Source organism: Castor canadensis, chromosome 2 (genome assembly GCF_047511655.1).
Source record: "Castor canadensis chromosome 2, mCasCan1.hap1v2, whole genome shotgun sequence".
In the NCBI taxonomy this organism is placed as follows: Eukaryota; Metazoa; Chordata; class Mammalia; order Rodentia; family Castoridae; genus Castor; species Castor canadensis.
The window spans coordinates 13,231,651-13,251,045 of NC_133387.1; the positions used below are offsets into that span (position 1 = coordinate 13,231,651).

The 19,395-nt window shown below is 37.4% G+C and overlaps 1 protein-coding gene and 1 long non-coding RNA gene across 2 annotated transcripts in view; one reads left to right on the forward strand and one right to left on the reverse strand.

Annotated features, from left to right (window-relative positions):
- Nucleotides 1-2,926: 2,926 nt before the first annotated feature.
- LOC109676512 (trypsin-like) lies at nt 2,927-5,972 on the reverse strand. The gene is made up of 5 exons (XM_020152885.2): nt 5,823-5,972; nt 5,148-5,307; nt 3,930-4,183; nt 3,403-3,539; nt 2,927-3,114 (listed from the first exon to the last, which is right to left on the reverse strand). Exons 1-5 carry the CDS (start codon nt 5,860-5,862, stop codon nt 2,965-2,967), a joined length of 741 nt encoding a protein of 246 aa, XP_020008474.1. The 5' UTR covers nt 5,863-5,972; the 3' UTR covers nt 2,927-2,964.
- Nucleotides 5,007-19,395, forward strand: part of LOC141419220 (uncharacterized) — a 77,433-nt gene continuing 63,044 nt past the window's right edge. The window contains exon 1 of the long non-coding RNA XR_012443886.1: nt 5,007-5,298. This is a non-coding gene — a long non-coding RNA (uncharacterized lncRNA). The remainder of the gene's footprint in view (nt 5,299-19,395) is intronic.

Genomic DNA, 19,395 nt, shown 5'->3' on the forward strand with positions numbered 1-19,395 from the left:
TATAAGACATTGAGAACTGGGAAAAAAGCATCCTAAAATTAAATATTAAAAGAAGAAATGAAACCATTAATTCTAGCACTTGGGAGGCTATGATAGAAGGATTATGAGTCAGAGGCTAGTTTAGGCTACATATGTAGTTCCAGACCAACCTGGTGCTCATAGGGAGACCACATTGACTACCTGGGCCAATACTAACTGGATCCGAATATGGATTCTTGTTGCTGTAGTTGCTTAGAGAAAAGGAAGTGTGGGGACCCCATTCTCCCAAAGCAGTAAGCTAAGCTAAAACTTTATTAAGATGGTTTCCTGGTGAAACATCATGATTATAAGTTGGGAAGAAAAGATAACTTTCCTGGTACCAGTATGCTATCCAGATTGCAGGTACCTTGTATATTTAGACTGCACTTGTGCATGGTGCTGAGGCCTGTGCCAATTGCGTTTTCTGAGTTTCTTCTTTTTTCCTTCTCTTGGCTCTGTTCCCACCTTCTTCCCTGCCACCATCCCATGGTCTGTGCTTAGCACTGTTTTTATCCCTCTGTTGGACTGTATTAAGTCTTTAGTTTTTTCAAGTCTCTGTTCACAATGAAACTTTTTCTATTCACAGCTCCCTCAAAAGTTAGCTGCTTTCCTTTTGTTTGAGTCTATCCTTCAGGGAAGATAGGGATGACTGGCTGATTCTAAACCTTGTCTTGGAGTCTCTCTCCAAATTTTCCTCAGTGAAGTCATGTTTATGTACTCAATAAATAGTTATCAAATTCCTGTAATATAACAAGAGTTCTCGGATGTTAGAAAAGAGAAATAAGGAAGATAGAAATGTTATTTATGTGTGTGTATCTGAATACTTCCACATATGTGTGGCTGTACACATATGAAAGTCAGAAAATATATAATTATATATATGCTACTTATTTAAAAATTAGTGTCTAGGTGCTATTAAAATAGCATAAAGCTGTTATTGAATATAGTGTGCAGATACTATAGTTAGAAAATTACTCTTTAGGGAGATGATATTTGATTAAAGATGTGAATGAGAAGGAGCCATGTGTAGGTGGGATGAGTAGGTAAGACTCATCCCTTCTGAGTCTGTAAGAAAGTAATAAACACACACAGCAGTGCTTTCTCAAATTGAAAACCTCTATCATCTGGTATATGGATATTTACCTGGTGATTGGTTTGATGGTGAAAATTGTTGACATGAAGACTAGTAATCAGTACAATGGAATATTCTTATTTGAGTTAGCATATATTTTTATATGAAATGGTATCTATAAAATAACATTGAGTTAAGTATGTAAATTCCAAAGCAAAATATATCATATGGTCTAATTTCATTATAATTTGGTGATTAATATCTTTCTCACTTTAATAATAAGATTATTTTACAATGAATTGTGTATTTTAGGTAAATAAAATAGCAGAAACTAGACCAATATTAACAGTATACAACATTTTCAATAGGAAGATAATACCTAACCTTTAAAAAGGAATTAATAATGGGAAAATGCCAAATAATATAGTGAAAAGTAAATTTAGGTCATAACTACATTAACTATTTTTCTCCAGTAGTCACAACATGAAGTGGACAAAAAATCTCCTTTTTACATGAAGCCCTCATTTTAAAATCTCATTATTATGTTCATTTTATATGTTAAAAATTAAGGCATATAGAAATCGTGTCACTTGTTCAGGGTTACACCAATTGATAAAGAAATAGAACAAAATATTAAGATTAGTGTGTCTGTTGACAAGGCTCAAGTTAATAAAAATACTTTCTAAGGAGGCAAGTTTGCTAAAAAAAAAATGTCATCTCAGACCATAGGTATAGCAGGAGAGACTGGAAGGCCAAGTAGAGAGCATGCAGACAATTGGAGAGGAAATCTACATATCTATCATCTGCTTTGCATACCACCTTGGTAAGCTAATAACCTTCTCTGAACCTCTGATCTTTTATTTCTGTCACTGGAATAATAGTGACTTCTAAAAGGTGGGTGAACCAAGTGTGAAAATGCCCATGAATTTTTCAGTATGGTGCATTCATATTAATACTATTTTGTGGAGTGGAGAAAAGGCAGCTTTCTCAGGAGCGTGGTAGAGGGAAACACATAAGGAGATGGTTGAGAAATGGCTAGCAAGTTTTTCTCTAAGTAGGTCCTCTGCTTCTATGAGGGAGGATATCTAGGTTGGTAAGAACAAGTGTGTGAGGGGACTCAGAAGAAGTCAGGGTAGTTAATGCTGAGGTTTCCTTAGATATGTTGAGTACAAAGAGGTTCCACCATAATCAAAGAAGGTCTTGCCAACCATTTAACCTATGCAAATTTTAGCACCTTCAAAAGACCACTGATGGCTAGATGTAGTAGCTCATACCTGTAATCCCAGCTACTTGGCAGGTAGAAATTAGAATGATTTCAGTTCAAGTCCAGCCAAGGCAAAAAGTTAGTGAGATCCAATCTACAATGAATAAACCATGCAGTGGTAGCATGCATCCATCAACCAAGCTATTGGGAGGCATATGTAGGAATAATGCAGCTCAAAGGTAACCTTGAGAAAAATTGCTAGATCCTCTCTGAAAAATAACCTACAGAGGCAAAAAGTTCTGGAAGTGCAAGGCCATGAGTTCAAACCCTAATAGATGCAAAACCCAAAAAAACCCTAAAAATCCACTGGAGGAATACTCTTGTATGAACATTAGGTTTCTAAAATGTATGTTTTCATGAGAAAAGAGCCCCTATTTATCCCCTATTATTATTTTCAAATACCATCATGTCATATACTGCTGAGTTATTACTTACTCTGTGGTATATATTTTGGTAATTAGGGGACTTTTCACATCTCTCACAGAAAAAGTCTATAGACCTCAGATTGTACAGCATTCTTTCCAAAGTAAAGGGCTAGACAAAGCAGGCACAGACACAGGCAGTGAGGACAGATTTATTTTATTGGCTTAGTGATGGCTAATTGGGGTCTTTAGTTGGCAGAAATGGTGGACTTAATCCAGTCCACGTAGTTGCACACCTTTGTGTACACTCCAGGTTTGTTCTTCTGAGCACAGCCATAGCCCCAGGAGACAATTCCCTGGAGCTTTCCATTGCATACTACAGGGCCACCAGAGTCACCCTGGAGAAAAGGAAAAAGTTGTATAAGAAGAACTTGAAGAGAAATGTGGCAACACTTACTCTAAACTTAAGACCCCTAGCTAGCCTGCCATGTGGTTCCATGTCTTTTCCATGGTGGCCCATTCTCTGCTCTTACTAAAGAGAAGACATGACTCAAATGAGCCTCCTTCATTTATCATTGGATACACTGCATAGAGCTCCCAACCTCGCACTTGGGCATTCAAATATGCCCTCCCATGTGGGGCCTGGGTATGTGCAGGGGACACGGTGTGTGAATTGCTCAAATCACCTGGCAGGAATCCTTGCCTCCCTCGAGGAAGCCAACACAGATCATGTTACTGGTGATCTGTCCAGGGTAGGAGGCTACACAGTTAGCATTACTTAGCACAGGAGCGTCCAGGCACTGCAGCAGGTCTGGGTTGGAGACTTTGAGGGACAAAAATTGATAAAGGAAAGAAGACATATAAATCAAACAGACTGAGAAACAATAACTTAGTGCTCAAAATGGTGGGCAACCATGGAGAGGACCCAAAGAGATTAATACCCAAAGGTAACAACAGGTTTTAGTTCTCAGAATGACTATTTTTGAAATTCATTCCTGGAAGAAATAATGGAAACTTCTATATTGGTTTTGTTTAGGTTGTAGGGAAAAAAATGCCTGGAACTTTGTATTTCTTTGGTTCCCAATATAGAGTCTTGTATGTTGTAGTCTTTTGAATCTATTTGCAGGCTGGAAGTAAATGGATTAAAACTTGGAGACATGTTTGGTTCTGGAAAAGGGAAGAGGGGATTGGGAAGGTGAAGGGTCCCACTCACCACCAGAACTTAGGGTGTTGCCCCAACCGGAGATGAGACACTGGGTTCCAGTAGATGCACAGGAGCTGGGCAGAGATACAGTGGCCACTTGGGAGTTGAGGGTTGCAGCTGATGAGAGCTTGATCAACATGATGTCATTGTCCAGGGTATTTGAGTTGTAGCTGGGGTGGCGAATGATCTTGGAAGCATCAATAAACTGCTCATTTCCCTCAACAACATTGATGTTATACTCTCCCAGTCTCACCTGGATACGGCTGTAGGGAGAGGAAGCATGGTAGATTGGTATACATTGTTCAAGACACACCAGGTTCTCAATCTCCCTGCTCATGAGCAACTTGGAGGCTTGGGATGAGGACCCAGCAACATCAAAAAACAGCTAAAGGGTGTTGTTTGAATGCTGGCCTTATACCCAGGCCCTGTTTGCTTTGGAGATAGGTGGCATGGAGAGTATGATGTGATGGACCATCAATGTGTAGACCTATAGCTCCCTCATTGTATTTTCTCTCATGCTCTGCATTTGCTGACTACATGTAGGGACCTTTGCTTCTCTCTTCTTTTCTCATAAGCAGTATTGTTATGTGGCATCTAATACAGTGGGGCTCAAAGTGGCTCTGGGATCTTCAGCAGCAGTATTGTCTGGGTCCTTGTCAGAATTTATATTCTTGATCCCCACCCTAGACCTACTGAATCAAAATCTTGGTCTTGGAGGTAACAACTGGTGTGTTCACAACCCTCTTGATTATGGAACCCTTCTGATGCACACGCAAGACTAGGAATCCCTTTTGGAGGCAAAACTTCTCTGCTATGTCTACACAGTGGAATCAGCATAAATAAGAAGGTTTGAAACTCACAGATATTCAAACTTCTTTTTAGTAACTTGGAGTTTATTGCCCAGATAGATAGAACATCAAGGTATTATATCTCCATATGTTCCTTGCCATCCTTCTTAACTGGTCCTTACCACAACAAAATAATGCTACTTTGCATTTATGTCCCATAGTCTTTGCTATAGTGTGGGATTTTTGGGGTATGAGAGGCTTCCTCATCTGTGTTTCTTTTCACCCTCAGCTCAAGTAAATTAGCTGCTGCCTGCAACTTCATCTCTTCTCCAAGAACTTTCCTATCCACTACAAAGCATCAGAACTTGCCTGAACTGATTCCACATTCCTCTAAGAGGGCCCAGGCTGTGGACTTTGCAGTCAAGGGCCCAGCACTTACGACTTATAGCAGTGAGCTGCAGACACCACCCACTGGCTATTGATGAGGGAGCCACCACAGAAGTGGGAGGAGCCAGAGTTCAGAGACACCTGGTAGGGAACGGAATTTTTTGCACAGGTGTAACCTCCGACGATCTTGTCATCATCAACAGGTAAGGCAGCTTGAATAGAGATAGTAAAGTAGATAGCAATTCAGCAGGATGTTGGAGGGTGGAGCCCTTAACCCAATGTTGGTTACCTGCTAATTAGAATTCCCAATGATCACAATGACTAAGTAATCTAAGAATACATTGTCAACTATGGTTGTCAGTTTTCCAAGTGACAGAGTCTGCAGGGCCCATAACTAGGTATCCTGCATAGATATTTTCTGGGTTTTCCGGGTATGGACACAAGGTCTGGATAATTTCATGATCCATATCCATCTGCCTTCCCTTTCCAGCCACCCTGACCATAACCATGAATTGGATGAAGGGTGTTTATTAAAGTAGAATCATAGAGAATGGGCGAGAGGTGGGATTGACAGAGACACCAGAAATATAGCAAGATGGGGTGCTGGCTAGATTAAAGAAAATTTCATTTTTCAGGCAAGGCAGGAGAGAAAGGACTGATAATAAGACCTATGTCTTTCTGGATAGTGGAGGACAGGGCTCACAGCAAGGCAAGGTATGGAACTCACCAGCAGCTCCCACAAGGGCCAAGATCAGGAGTGCACTCATGGTGGCAAAAAGGTAACAGCAGTATGAAGAAGTCTGTTTTTATAACTCCCAAGATGGACAGAAGGTCATGTGTTCTAGAGGGTCATTGTTCTTTCCTGCACAAACACACCTGTTTCTTTTCCCATCCTGCAGACTTCTATCAGTTCTACTATGTTTGATCACTCAGTGACTAGGTGACCTTGAGGTGATAAGAAAATATCTAAGGGCCAAGAAAAAGAGAAGCTAGTTCATGAAAGACTGCTAGGATGAGAAAAATGGACAAATATAACCCCCCATGCACACATATGGGCTGATTTAGGCTTAGAAGAAAAGAGATTGGTTCAGGATTCTGTAGGCCCCATGAGAGCACAGAAGTGTTGTCTAAGTCATGCATCAATTAGCATGAAGACTTTTCCTTCCAATGTAATCCCTGAATAAGAAAGCCAAACCCAAATGCTTGAGGATCAGAACTGTATCATCTAGGGATGATGAGAAGGGAGAATCAGAGTTCCTTAGGAAACTTGGAATTTCTTCTGGCTTTTCTTTCCATCAAGGTTTATGCATGGCCACTGCTTTGAAGGAGGGGAGGTGAAGGTTAAGTAGAAGCTGACTCAATAATGTAGGTGGATGGAAGACAAGCACCACATTCCTACTTTTCCTCAATGTCAGTACATTTTCCCCTCTCGTTGCTCAGAATATCCATCCTCTTAAAGCAGGGTTTCAGTTGACTTCATAATCTGCACTGAAGATCATGAAAACTGCCCTGTTTTTTAGGAGTAGACACCCTAAACTAAAATAATATGCCCCAGTTTGGATATTAGAATAAGTTTGTGCAAAAATCAATCTGGCTTTTTACCTGTAGTAGGTAGGAAGTAGCAGTTGAGAGGTTCATATCTTGTTAGAAATTCCAGCTCCATACTCAATAACAAAGACTTTGGGGGGAAGGGGATTCTGGAATTTTCTTTTCTTTTATCTGATAATTTATTTATGTATTTATATTTGACAAAAGGTCTCCCTATAAATTCCAGACTATCTTTGAGCTCTCTGTGTAGCCCGGAATGGCCTTAAGCTGGTATTACAGAAGTGTGCCACCTGGATGACTGGATTCTGGAATTTTTCATTTTAAATGCAGACTATTATGCTAATTTCAGTATAGAATAAATCTTCCTATTTGGATCCAGTGCCATGGCCACTTTGTTTCAGCCCCACAATTTATGGAGCCATAAACTGTGTTTATTTGTATATAATTATGTGACCCCATGAAAAATGCCTTCTTACAGTATGCAAAGTATCTCTTTTGCAACTAATTGGGCTCATGTTTTGTGAGGGGCAATGAGTGAGTAGAGTCACGGGTGAGTTCACTATACAATACTAGATAAAGAGAGATAAGGGGAGTGTGGAGTTCAGAAAGTATCTTCTGGGACCAACCATTGTATGGCATGCCAGCTTCTTCACACTAGTGATCTGCTCAGGGCTCTCACCTCTCTACTGTGTACCTTATGTAATGCCTGATGGCCTGATAACTAAGAACCAATACTATTATACTTGCACAATGACTGAAAGATTTTCAAGAAAGCTCACATGAACATTAGCAGTATGCTACCTTTCCTTTGTGTTGAGCTTCACACTTTGAATTTTCACCAAATTGTTTAATATGAGTCATATAGAAGTGAATTATTTCTACTTACCAAAGAAGAGACTGATACTCTGAAGGATTCCTTCTTGCTCAGGAAGATATCACAAATGTCAGCACTGCATTAAGTATATCAGAAGACATGGAAGTATGAAATGTAGTATTTGCTGCAGATAAGATTTAAAGAGTTGCTGAGGACAAGCTGGCAGTCACCAGAATTCAAATTATATCCTCACTTTTCTACTGGCAGTTGCCCTCCTGGAAAATATAGAGCATTGAATTAATATTTCTCTTGGCACCTTGTATTACAGCCTTACATGACCTGTCTCCTGAACAATCTCACCCATTTCTAACACAGGGGCACAGTTCTCTGTGCTCACAGAGGGCTGGTGGTGTCTGAGGAAACATGTGACATCTGCATAATAGTTGATTTTTCTGTGATATCACTTAAGATGTGGCTGTTTTTCCTTACTGTGGAGTGTTCATTTCACTACTGATTTAGAGGATGAAGACACACTTTTGTTTAGTATCTGTACATTGTAGTGTGCACTGTGTAGGGGGCCCACAGAAAAGTGATCCTTGGCAAAAGATAGGAAATCTGAAAAGCTGAAGATCAACCTATTTTGTGTTCCTACTAAAAGCCTAAGAAAGCTTTTTTTTTTTAAAGTCTGTATAAGGATTATCTTTAAAATTTTTTTATTACAATATATTCATTATACAGGAAGGGATTCACAGTGACAATTCTATTTAGGCTTATATTTTACATCAGTTACATTGTCCCCATTGTCTCTCCCCACAACCCTCTCCCTGCCCTGCTTCAGGCAATTGCAAGAAGTTTCTTTGTTCTATTTCATATAGGGATATAAAGTCCATCAACCATATTTCCTTACCTTCATCTCCTTTGTTCACTGTCCCATATCCCACTAGTACTGCTACTGTACTTATTTTTTTCAGTATTGGGATTTGAACCCAGAACGTACACCTTGAGCCACTCTACCAGCCCTTTTTTATGATGTGTGTTTTCAAGATAGGGTCTCACTAAATGTTTGCCTGGGCCGGCTTTGAACCATGATAGTCCTGATCTCTGCCTTCTGAGTAACCACTGTACCTATTTTACAGTCCTGTCTTTCATTATTAATATTTCATTTGATGTTCAAATGGGGTTTCTCAATGTATACCCACTTGTTAGAATATTTTACTTTGGTCCAATCAACCCCTTCCATTACTTTCCCTTACCTCTTTACCTCCCACCCCCATTTTAACAGCTTTCAGTACACATTCTTATACTCTCTACCTTCACAGATGTTACGTTTTACATTACTGATGCTCTATCATTCTCTTTTCCTTTCCTCCTTTTTCCATGTTCCATAGAGTAGTTCCACCATTACAAACATGTTCTGTATATGAGTTTGTATATGATTATACTTATTTTTGTATACATGTTTATCTTTTGGATCTGTTTTCCACAAATGGGAGAAAACATATGGCTTTTGTCTTTGTGAGCTTGGCTTACTTCACTTAACATGGTGTCTTCCAATTACATCCATTTACCTCCAAACCACATGCCATTATTCCTTATGGGTGAGTAATACTTCTTTGTGTATATATACCTCATTCTCTTGACCCATTCATCAGTTGTAGGGCACCTGGGTTGTTTCCAAAATTTGGCTGTTGTGAATAGTGCTGTGATGAACGTCTGTATGTAGGTGTCTCTATTGTATCCCATCTTACATTCTTTTGGATAGGTGCCCAGGAGCAGTATCACTGCAGTTCTATCTTTAGCTTTTTTAGGAATCTCCATACTGCTTTCCATAGTGGTTATAGTAATTTGCATTCCCACCAACAGTGTATAAGGGTCCTTGTTTTGGCACATCCTCACCAGCATTTGTTGTTGTTATTACCCTTGATTATGGCCATGCTAACTGGCATGAGATGAAATCTAAATGTTTTACTTGCATTTTTTTATAACCAGGAAAGTTGAACACTTCTTCATGTATTTACTGGTCACTTATACCTCTTCATTTGAGAATTCCCTGTTCAATTCATGTGCCCATTTCTTCATTGGGATGTTGATTCTTTAGGGGTTGAGTTTTCTGAGTTGCCTGTATATTCTTGATATTATTCCCTTATCAGATGAATAGCTGGTAAAGATTTTCTCTCATTCTCTGTGCCATCTCTTGAGTCTAGTGACTGTTTATTTTGTTGACCAGGAGCCTCTTAGTTTGGTGCAATCCCATTTGTTCATTCTTTCTCTTAGATACTTTTTGAGTTCTACTTAGGAAGTGGTTCCTTATACCTGTATGTTCCAGTGTATTCCCTACTATCTCCTGTAGTTGTCTCAAAGTTTCAGGCCTTAGGAAAAATCATTTTACAGGCTGCAAATGCAGCCTTATACTTCAGACTCAAATTAGTAGAGTGAGTTTAGGTCCAGCTTCCTGGACTGAATTTGGATGTCTATGCAGTATCTGTTAGTGTTCCTTCTAAACCATGGATTCCTTTATGTACTTCTCTAAGACATTCTCCTGGCTTTCATTTAGTGTTTAGCATATCGAGCCACTGTTCCTTAACTATAGTAAAGACATAGTTTCTGTGTGTTTATTCTATACTAAACATTGATTAAATGATTAAATCTTTCAAGGAATTTTTTTTCCATTTTATCATCACAATTACTTATGGGGTTTTCCATTTTATAGATGATGAAATGAGCTTTATGTAGGTGAAGAAACTTGTTTAAGTTCATGCAGCCATAAATTGGAAAGATGAGATTGAAGCATGCTAGCCCCACCCTAGACCTGCATGCTCTACTATGGACCAACTATTTCCCTTTCTTTCATCTGATTCTTTGTACTGCCTCACTGAGGTAGTCTGTAACAGACACTGATAGCTACTTTTTACAGATGAAGAATCTAAGTCTGGGAGGCTAAGTGACTTCTATGGGTTCACTTGGATTAGGAATTCAGAGATGATACCAGAAACTCTTGCTCTAAGAACTATATTCTTTTCCCAATGTGTTGCTACATAGTAGAGTCTTTCTTATCTCTCGGTATTCGGAAAGTAGATAATTTTTTCAGATTCTACATCATTGTCTTCTTTTTATAATTCTTTCTTATGCAAATGTCTGCATATAAGGTATATCGCCTCACTTTTAGTGAGCTCCTCCTTGGGCCCTACTGTCCTTTATCACTTTATTGCCAGATTGTGAAATTCTAGGCTGATTTCCCCCAAAACCCCAAATTCCCTTTTCTCCTCCATTATTTTTTCTAAGCTATATATCTCATACAATAAATTATTTTGAATATCTTGTCCCCTGATTCACTGTATCTAGATAGAGAAGCGGGAATTCTGTATGATCTAGAGAAATCTGAGGAGTGAGGCGGAGGCCTAGAAGCCTAGTCTTGTCTCCCTTCCCTGTCTCCCCTCCCTACCATGAAACCATGAGAGACATGCAAATTTCATGCTCCAACAAGTACCATTTGCATATTTTATTTGTCCTTCAGAATTAATAGCTAGGATAAAGGTGAATAGAAAAGTCTTTATCAATTGAGGCTTTATAGTTATTAAAAATAGATTGTTTTGTGTAGTATAATAATGGATTTTCTTTTTACAATACAGCCACTCCTTGTCTACTTTCTTATTGGGCCTATTTGAACTGCATAGTTTACAGGAATCTTCTGGAGAGTTAGCAAGAGCAAGTCAGTGTAGGGTCCTGGAGGAGTCCCCTTATGGGTTAGTTTAAGTGCAGCCTGCATGCCTTCCCTGATACACAGAATTTAATACTAAATGCATTTATCTATTTTTGTAAATCTTAATTTATCTAGATTGAACCCTAGAAACCAAGTTTGGTGGCAAGTCCACTTTGTTAGCTGGCTCCCTCCACTCATTTGTTTCTTGAAAAGTATGCAATATGTCATTCATTTGGAAGGCAGACAACAGATGAATGGATCTCCTCTAAGTCAACTTAGCCAAAAGAATCTTCAGAAGGCTTCCAAGGCTTAGAAGTGAGTGCTTTGTCCACGTAGATACTGGCACAGTTCTAATTTGAAGACCTTGAACCACAAGACCACTGTGTTTATACAGGTTCTGGACTTTCCCTGTACAGAACCATAACATCTGTTCCATCTCCCAATATTGGGAAAGGCAGCAGAGGGAAATTGACACATACTATTGTATACTTTATTCAAATACAAAGTTTGTTAAAATGCAGAGTTTGACATTTCTAGTTTCTCTGTACTAGAACAGTGTAGTTAATATTTGTATGGTATCAGATTTTTCTAAACTCAGAAGACTTTGTGAAAGCCTTATGGAGTTTTTCCCTAGGGAAGTCCACTACTGCTTGATAAGTTTTCTGTTTTTTATGTCATGTTTATGTACTGAATAAATATTGAGTTTCTGAAATATTCCAAGAGTTCTAGGCTGTAAGAAAATAGCAATAAAAAAAAAAGAATAAGTTCTTGATTCATAGTGTTTATGTATGTATGTACATCCACACAGATATATAAGGCAGAAAATAAACATATATAATGTATATAGGTTATATATATTAAATAAGCATATACATGTATATACATATATATATCCTTTACTTCAGAAAAATAGTGATTAGATATTATGGAAACAGATTTAGTGGTAATATGGCATAAAGTGTAGTTATGGTGGTCAGGAAAGTTCTCTTAGGGAGATGATGTAAGACCACAATGAGAAGGAGCCATGTGAAGTGGGATAAGGAGACTTTCATTATTCCCATCTAAATCTATAAGAAAAATAAATCAACACACAATATCAATTGCTTTTCAATTAAATTGCTCTGTCATGCAGTATGTGGATATTTACCTTGCCATTTGATTATACATACTTACGTCATGAAGGATGGTCAACAACACAATGAAATATTCTTGGAAAAATTAATGTAAGCATATTTTGATGTGAAATGGTATTTATGAACTATTGTTGGCTCATAGAATAAAATCTAAAATCCTATATATCATATGGGCTAATTTTATTACAACTGAGTGATTTTACTTTTCCTTACCTTAGTAATCTGCACATTTTACAATAATACACACATTTAATGCAATTAAAATAGAAAAAAAGCTGGACATTGTGTTGCATGCTGGTAATCTCAGTTGCTCAGGAGACTTAGGCAGGAGGATCACTAGTTCATAGCTAGCCTGAAAATTTACCAAGATGCTATCTATCAATAAAAGTTTAAAACCATGGGTTGGGTATATAACTCAAATGGTAGAACACTTGTGTGCTATGTATAAGGTCCTGGATTTAATCCCCAGAACTTCAAAAGGAAGAAGAAGAGGGAGAAGAAGGAGAAGGAAAGGGAAGAGGAAAGAAAGAAAGAAAAAGAAAGAAAGAAAGAAAGAAAGAAAGAAAGAAAGAAAGAAAGAAAGAAAGGAGAGAAATAAAGAGAGAGGAAGAAAGGAGAAAGAAAGGAAGGAAAAAGAAAGAGGAAGGAAAGAAGAAAGAGAAAAAAGAGGAACTCTTTTAATGATAAAATTTTATAAGGATGATAATCTCTAATACTTAAAAAGGAATGGTAATGACAAAAATGTCAAGTATTACAGTGAAATACAATTTTAGATAGTAGTTACTTTAATTATTTTTTTCTAACAGGCACAATATACGGATAATTTCACCTCTTTTTTTAATACAGAATTTGAAGAATTCCCAAAGATGAATTCACAACACCAAATTACATAATGCACAAGGAAATAAGCCACCAGGGGTGAGAGTTAGCAACTGCTACAAGCAAAAAATTGGATGTAAAAATGCATCAACAAACAAAAGTTCCAAATAAATATTTAATATCCTTAAAGAAATAAAATAATCCAAAAATACAGTATTTTAAAAAACGGCCACTATACTTGTAAATGTCCCAAGTAGACTTACGAGAAATTAAGATTAATTTAATTTAAATAAAGCCAGCTGAAAGGATAAATGGCTTATTGGCTCAGAGGTGTGAATTAATGAACTGAGCAATGATTCTAAAGAAATTTTCCTGCACACAGCAGGAAAAAGCAAAAAAGAGGAAAAGTATGACTGAAAAGATAAAGAAACTGCATGATAAAATGAAAGAAAGTTGAACCCAAGACTGATCTACACTGCAGGCCATCTCTCCTATAAAAGGCAAACAACTAGATTTATGAACTGAAGTTTTGACCTTCAGAGGGTATCCCTTCATTACTATCTTTCAAAATCACATGTGTGATAGACTAATATTCATTCCAGAATAACAGACAGATCCATCCAGAAAAGAGGCCCGTGTTTTTCATCTGGAAATGAATTTCCATGAGACTGAGTGTAGATTGAGAGTGAAAGGGAAAACAGATATCGGTACCATGAGGCTCTGAGACATGTTCTTGAAATTGAATTGTTCCTTCTTCCAGCTACACTTTGGTCTGTCTCAATCATACTTTTTAAAAATTTTAACAATGGTATGACCTGCCCTCTGCAGGCCCAACTTCATAGTTTTGTTAATCAATTAACACCTGGATCTGAACGTTGTGAAGAGTCATTCAATGAAGAGCCAGCAGCAACTTTCCTAAGGTAGAAAAGTTATTGGCAGGCAGAGAATATTTCTTTACACCTATACTGCATCTCCCTATGAGACAGTTCTCCACATGGCTTGAGAACAACCCAGTGCTCCCCACTTTATCACTTATAGTTTTCAAGGACTGTAGAATGTTCTTTGAATACAACATCCTGTGATAAGGAAGACAACTTGAACTGTAATAGAGTCCTCCTTGAGGACTCCTTCAGGATCTCTTTCCACACTGTATCCCAGCATGTCTTGTCTCCCCTGGGGTATACAACCAGGGTTCCTCAGCATGGTGTAAGTGAGACATTACAGATGGTGTTCCATTCATTTTGCACTGCATAGCTGAGCCTCAGGGGATGAGTTCTCCTTAAATTCCAGGCCTGTTTTGTCCATTGCTGCCTATCTAAAACTAGAAAACTTTCTTGATGTAACTTATGCATGTGTGTGGGAGTTTTCTGTCTCAAAGAACACATGCAAGTAGTAAAACCAAAGGCAAAGATGCAGAGCTGAAGTGGTAACCTGTGTACAGTGAAATTGCTTCACATAGTCTTGAGTGTTTTATTGGGGATTACAAGATATGGGGCTATATAGAGCTTCCCTATCTTCTGCAGGCTCTTAAGAAAAACTGTCTCTTTGGTCTGTTCCCAAGCTTCATCACAGATTTTTTTTTCTGCTATTGAATCTCTCTTCCACTGGTCCCAGCTTTACAAATTAATGGTAAATGGAACCAGAATAGGACAATCACATGTAGTATATCCAAAGTTTAATTCCCTGGTCAAAGGGACTAAGAATTGTGTCTCTTTCTCCTTGCTGGATGCTATAACATGCAGGAGTTTATATCCCACTTCAGAAGAGGTAGTCCAACACATCCCAGTCCTCTGGAGGTATTCCAAGGCTCAGCAATGTTGCAGGTCCCTGAACTTTTGCAAATCTTACATTGGTTTTACATGTATGTGTCAATTTGGGCTCCTAGAGTATTTTATAGTCCTATGTACTTAGAACAATCACCATGCCATCAATGTAATAAACTAGCATCATATGAACATTATTAAAGTCCTTTCAAAATATATTATGATAGAGAAAAGATTATCATATAGCTTTGGGATAAAATGATAGAAAACAGGCAGCATGAGGTAAACAGTTAAAGGGTATTTCTGATTTCATCACCTGAAGGCAAACTGTATCTGATCATCTTAACTATTTCTAAGCAAGACTGCGGGATGAAATTTTAACCTCAGGCTCCCTCCCAGAAGCCACTTTTCCTGTTTGTGATGGAAACTTCCAGTGGGTCCTACAGAGTTTCTCTCTATTCCTAGTCTACCATTCACACTAATGCCCACCCACAAACACATAAGAAGCTTTCTGTTCAGCAGCTGTGGTTTCCTCCCATCCCACTTTGGCAGGGTCCTCAGGCTCATCTGAGGGGATCTGAGTAGGAGGGAGCTGAGTTTCTTGCTCAGATCTCTGATCTGCATCCAGCACTGTATCTTCAGCACTGCAGAGATAGAAGTTGCTGTCATCAGGACTCATGTTTTTCACAGTCAGAGTTGAAAATGTTAGATTTGGACGAGTGATGGAAAACTTGTCCTTGGTAAATCCACTCTCATATGTAGCCTCAGCACCTTGATTTGCAGTTGCAATCAGCATCATGCTCTGTCCTGGGAACTGACGGTACCAGTACATCATGGAGACTTGGCTATCAACCTGACATTCGATTTTCATGGAGGTCCCATGTTGACATATGTTCCTGTTTGGCTTTTGATAGAGGAGAATACCACACACAGAGCCTGCTTTAAGAGAGATAGAGACCTGTGAAGGTAGACAGACTTGAGGACAGACAGGCAATAACTTAAATGAGGAATGTGCCTGCTTTATTTATTTTTATATCACATTATCTTCCTGTAACATGGCCACTCTTATTTTACCATCCTCTCATCTAATACTTGCCGCTCATTCTTTGATGGCTCCAGAACCTCTGGAGAGGAAGTCTCTTTCTACTTCCACTGAACATTAATATTAACACCAGACACCCCATGAGAGAGACTCCTACCTTGTTCCAGAAAAAGTAGCAAGAAAATCCGCATTTTTAGATGAAAGCCTTTTCCCTGAGAAAAGGCATTCAAAAGTCAAATGCAAGTTTTTTACCTCCCCACAGTTTAGTTGCTGCTTTGTTTACCTCCTCTAGTGGAAGGTTGAGTTTCTGCAGAACAAGGAAAAAATTAGGCTGCCCCCTAGGGGAACTGTGTGATTTCACTTAGAATGGATCTTCATTCACATGGTGTCCCAGAAATCACTTGACTCCTGCCCACCATTTATCCGTCCATCATTATAGAGCACCATGTATCATTGACTCTAGGTTTAAGTACAAATAGGCTGCAATATTGGCCTCAATTAACTGAAGGTAAAATTGTAAAACAGGAAAGAAATGTACTATAGAATTTCAATGGTTATCCTAACTGTGGCTAACCCAAACTGAACAAATTATTCCTCTTCCAACATAGATACAACATTAAACTGGCTTTTATCAGAATTCCCCTTTCCCAGTAAATGGCACTTCCATTCTTTTTTGTCTTTAAGCCCAGGAATTCAATAAACCTTTCTTCTACTTACCTGCCCTATTTACTAATTCACAAATTAGATGCATGTATGTGTATGTAGTATTTCTCATATCTCTTCCCTCATTTATGCTATCACAATTATAACTATTTTCATTTGTCTCTCTTTAATTACTAGACATTTGTAATAAGTATTCTCCTACTCTAATTTAGCTTAGCGTAGAGTATGAAACAGATCATCTCTCTATAAAATTTGACATCAATGCTATGATCTTCTTTTCATTTTCCAACTTATTTCTTATATAATGTTGCTACCTAAAATCATTTTAAAAATAGAATTAGTATTTGGGCACTTACTCTGCTTTTCATACATTATGTCAGTGTATTTTGGGTTAGATTATTTAGAATACTATTGTCACTCTAATTTTACAAATTAGGAAATTTTACCCATAAGATTTGGAGATCTCAGCTTATCCAAGTTCACATAATACAAGAGTAAATAACAGAGACAGGACACAAATCATGTCTACATAATCCAAAAATCCAAGCATTGACATCAGTGCTATAAGAGATTGTCTCACTTTTGCATTTTCCTGTGTCTTAGTAACTGGTGGGTAATTGGGAATGATAGGCTACCACCCTAAAGGAAGTAAGCAGTCTAGAAAGACAGCCTGGCAAAACTAATCTATTTCAGTCCTTTGATCCTGAGTCTGTTATAAAATGCATTATTAAATACACACACATTAGTTTTGGGTCATGTTTATTACCAGTACATCAATGATGAATATTGATTATAGGACCTACCTGTGTCAGAAAATAAAATTGTGAAAAGCAATTGACTTTGTAATAGAAGAAATGTGCCTTTCTAGTGCTGACAGTATTACAGTAATCCTCATATGGTGTGTATGCCTGTGTGAAGCCTCTGTACCTCTTGGAGACACACTTCAGGTAATAGCTTACAATAAACCCTGCTAAGTAGCATGACTCGTAAAAGATTCAGGATTCAACAATTTTTCTGAACATGTAGGCATGTTTTTTAAATCTTTCAGTCAAATGTATCAAACTTTCTGCCAAAATATCTTTGTTCTTATTTCATTCATTCTAAATCATTATGAAAAATTACCAAGGAATGACTAATTCTTCATGGAATTCAAAATGTTTGTCTGTTCATTGGTGTTCTTTTTGTTCAAAACAACAACAAAACATTCCTCTCCCTTTTTATTCTTTCCAATTGCAGTGGTCTCAAGCTTTTTAATTCAGGGAGTGTCTTGAACACTAATCTTTCATATAAATTGCAAGACATTTATTTATTTAATCGATGCAAGTCATGTGTTTCCTTTCAGGTGAGTAAAGATTCACTAAATCACACAAAAAAAGAGCATAAAATAAGTTACCTTGTCTATAGAAAACCAGTCTTAATGACTGTTTTGTTCCTGTCCATAGAAATATGCCTTCTTTGCTCAAGTTCACATAAATGACTTATGAAATCCATTCTTTTACACAGAAACACACTTCCCAAACCTTCCTGCACCTTGCTTTTCTTTTTCTTGGCAAATATTCTTTTCAATGTATTTCACATTTTATTTCATATCACTAAAAACAGATTAGCCTCACTATTTGTCATTTTATTATGAACATACCAAACATCTGCAGAGGTTGAAAGTATGTTAGCATGTATGTGTCTGCCACCTAGATAAAATTCTACCACATAGATAAAATTACTTTACTTCCATTACATAGTTATTCCTCTACCTCTCTATTCTTGAAATTTGGTGTCATTTAAAAGTTAGTTGAAGGTGTACTTCACCCCTAAATATTTTAACATTCATATAGTTAGCTAGAATTCAAGATATCTTTACTTTTAGATTAAATTTGCATAGAATGAAATATTAAATGAATTTTGACAAATGCATACAATCTATTCAGTATACTAAGTTATAAGGCATTACCATTATCTAAAAAGCTCCCTCCTGTTGAGTCTTAAATGATACCTACTTTTAAATCCTTTGCTTCAACCAGTGTTATAATTTTTCATTGTAAATTAAATATTCCTTTCTACAATTCCATGTTAATTTGCTATTCCTTTCCTTCATATGTTTATTAATTTTCATATTGTATCTTAAACATTGTTAAAGATATGTCTGGATTTTGTTTCATATGTTTGAAGATGACTGGATTTTAACATGCATTTAACACAATGGGTTTAAAACTTCAAGTTCTGTTTCTCTACAGTGGGAAGTAACTGAAATCTCAGTTCACTTCTTTTAGTCTTAGCATGGCTCACTGGAGTATTGTTGTCACGTTCATATTTTAAACATCAACCAGAGACTTGGGCAGAGTTTGTATTAGAATATTGGGTTGTCCGTTAGTGGGTATCCCCTTCCTTAGATGCCTTCACTAACTCTATAGGAGGATCTTTGAGTTTCCATTTGACTGGGATTTACTTTCTAGAACAAAGTGATAAATATGGAAAACTTATCTTTCATCCAAATATGGGCTTTCTTGTAGTTTCTGCCTGCTTTTTGTTGCTTTGCTGTGACTTAACTAGGCTTTCAGACTACTTATCAGAGTTTGTATTTGTTATTTGTTGGAGGATAGATCTTATAGAGTCACCATATCATCATTACAATTCCCTTATTCTTTTTTAATTTTAAAATTTTATTAGCATATATTAGTTGAACTATACAAACATAGTGTACTTGGGCCATATTTATAACCTCCATTGCTCTCCTATTCTTCTCCCACATTCCTATCCTTTTCATACAATTTTTTTTGTGGGATGGTTATGAGGTATTAAACTCAGAGGCTTGAAATTAATA

Bases quoted from the DNA above. Each gene is read 5' to 3' on its own strand.
- LOC109676512 (XM_020152885.2), bottom strand. From the start codon at position 5,862: ATGAGTGCACTCCTGATCTTGGCCCTTGTGGGAGCTGCTG. The intron at 5,308-5,822 runs GTGAGTTCCATA...TCTCTATTCAAG, and splicing joins GGCCCTTGTGGGAGCTGCTG to CTGCCTTACCTGTTGATGAT. The intron at 4,184-5,147 runs GTAAGTGCTGGG...CTCTCCCTACAG, and splicing joins GCAGCTCACTGCTATAAGTC to CCGTATCCAGGTGAGACTGG.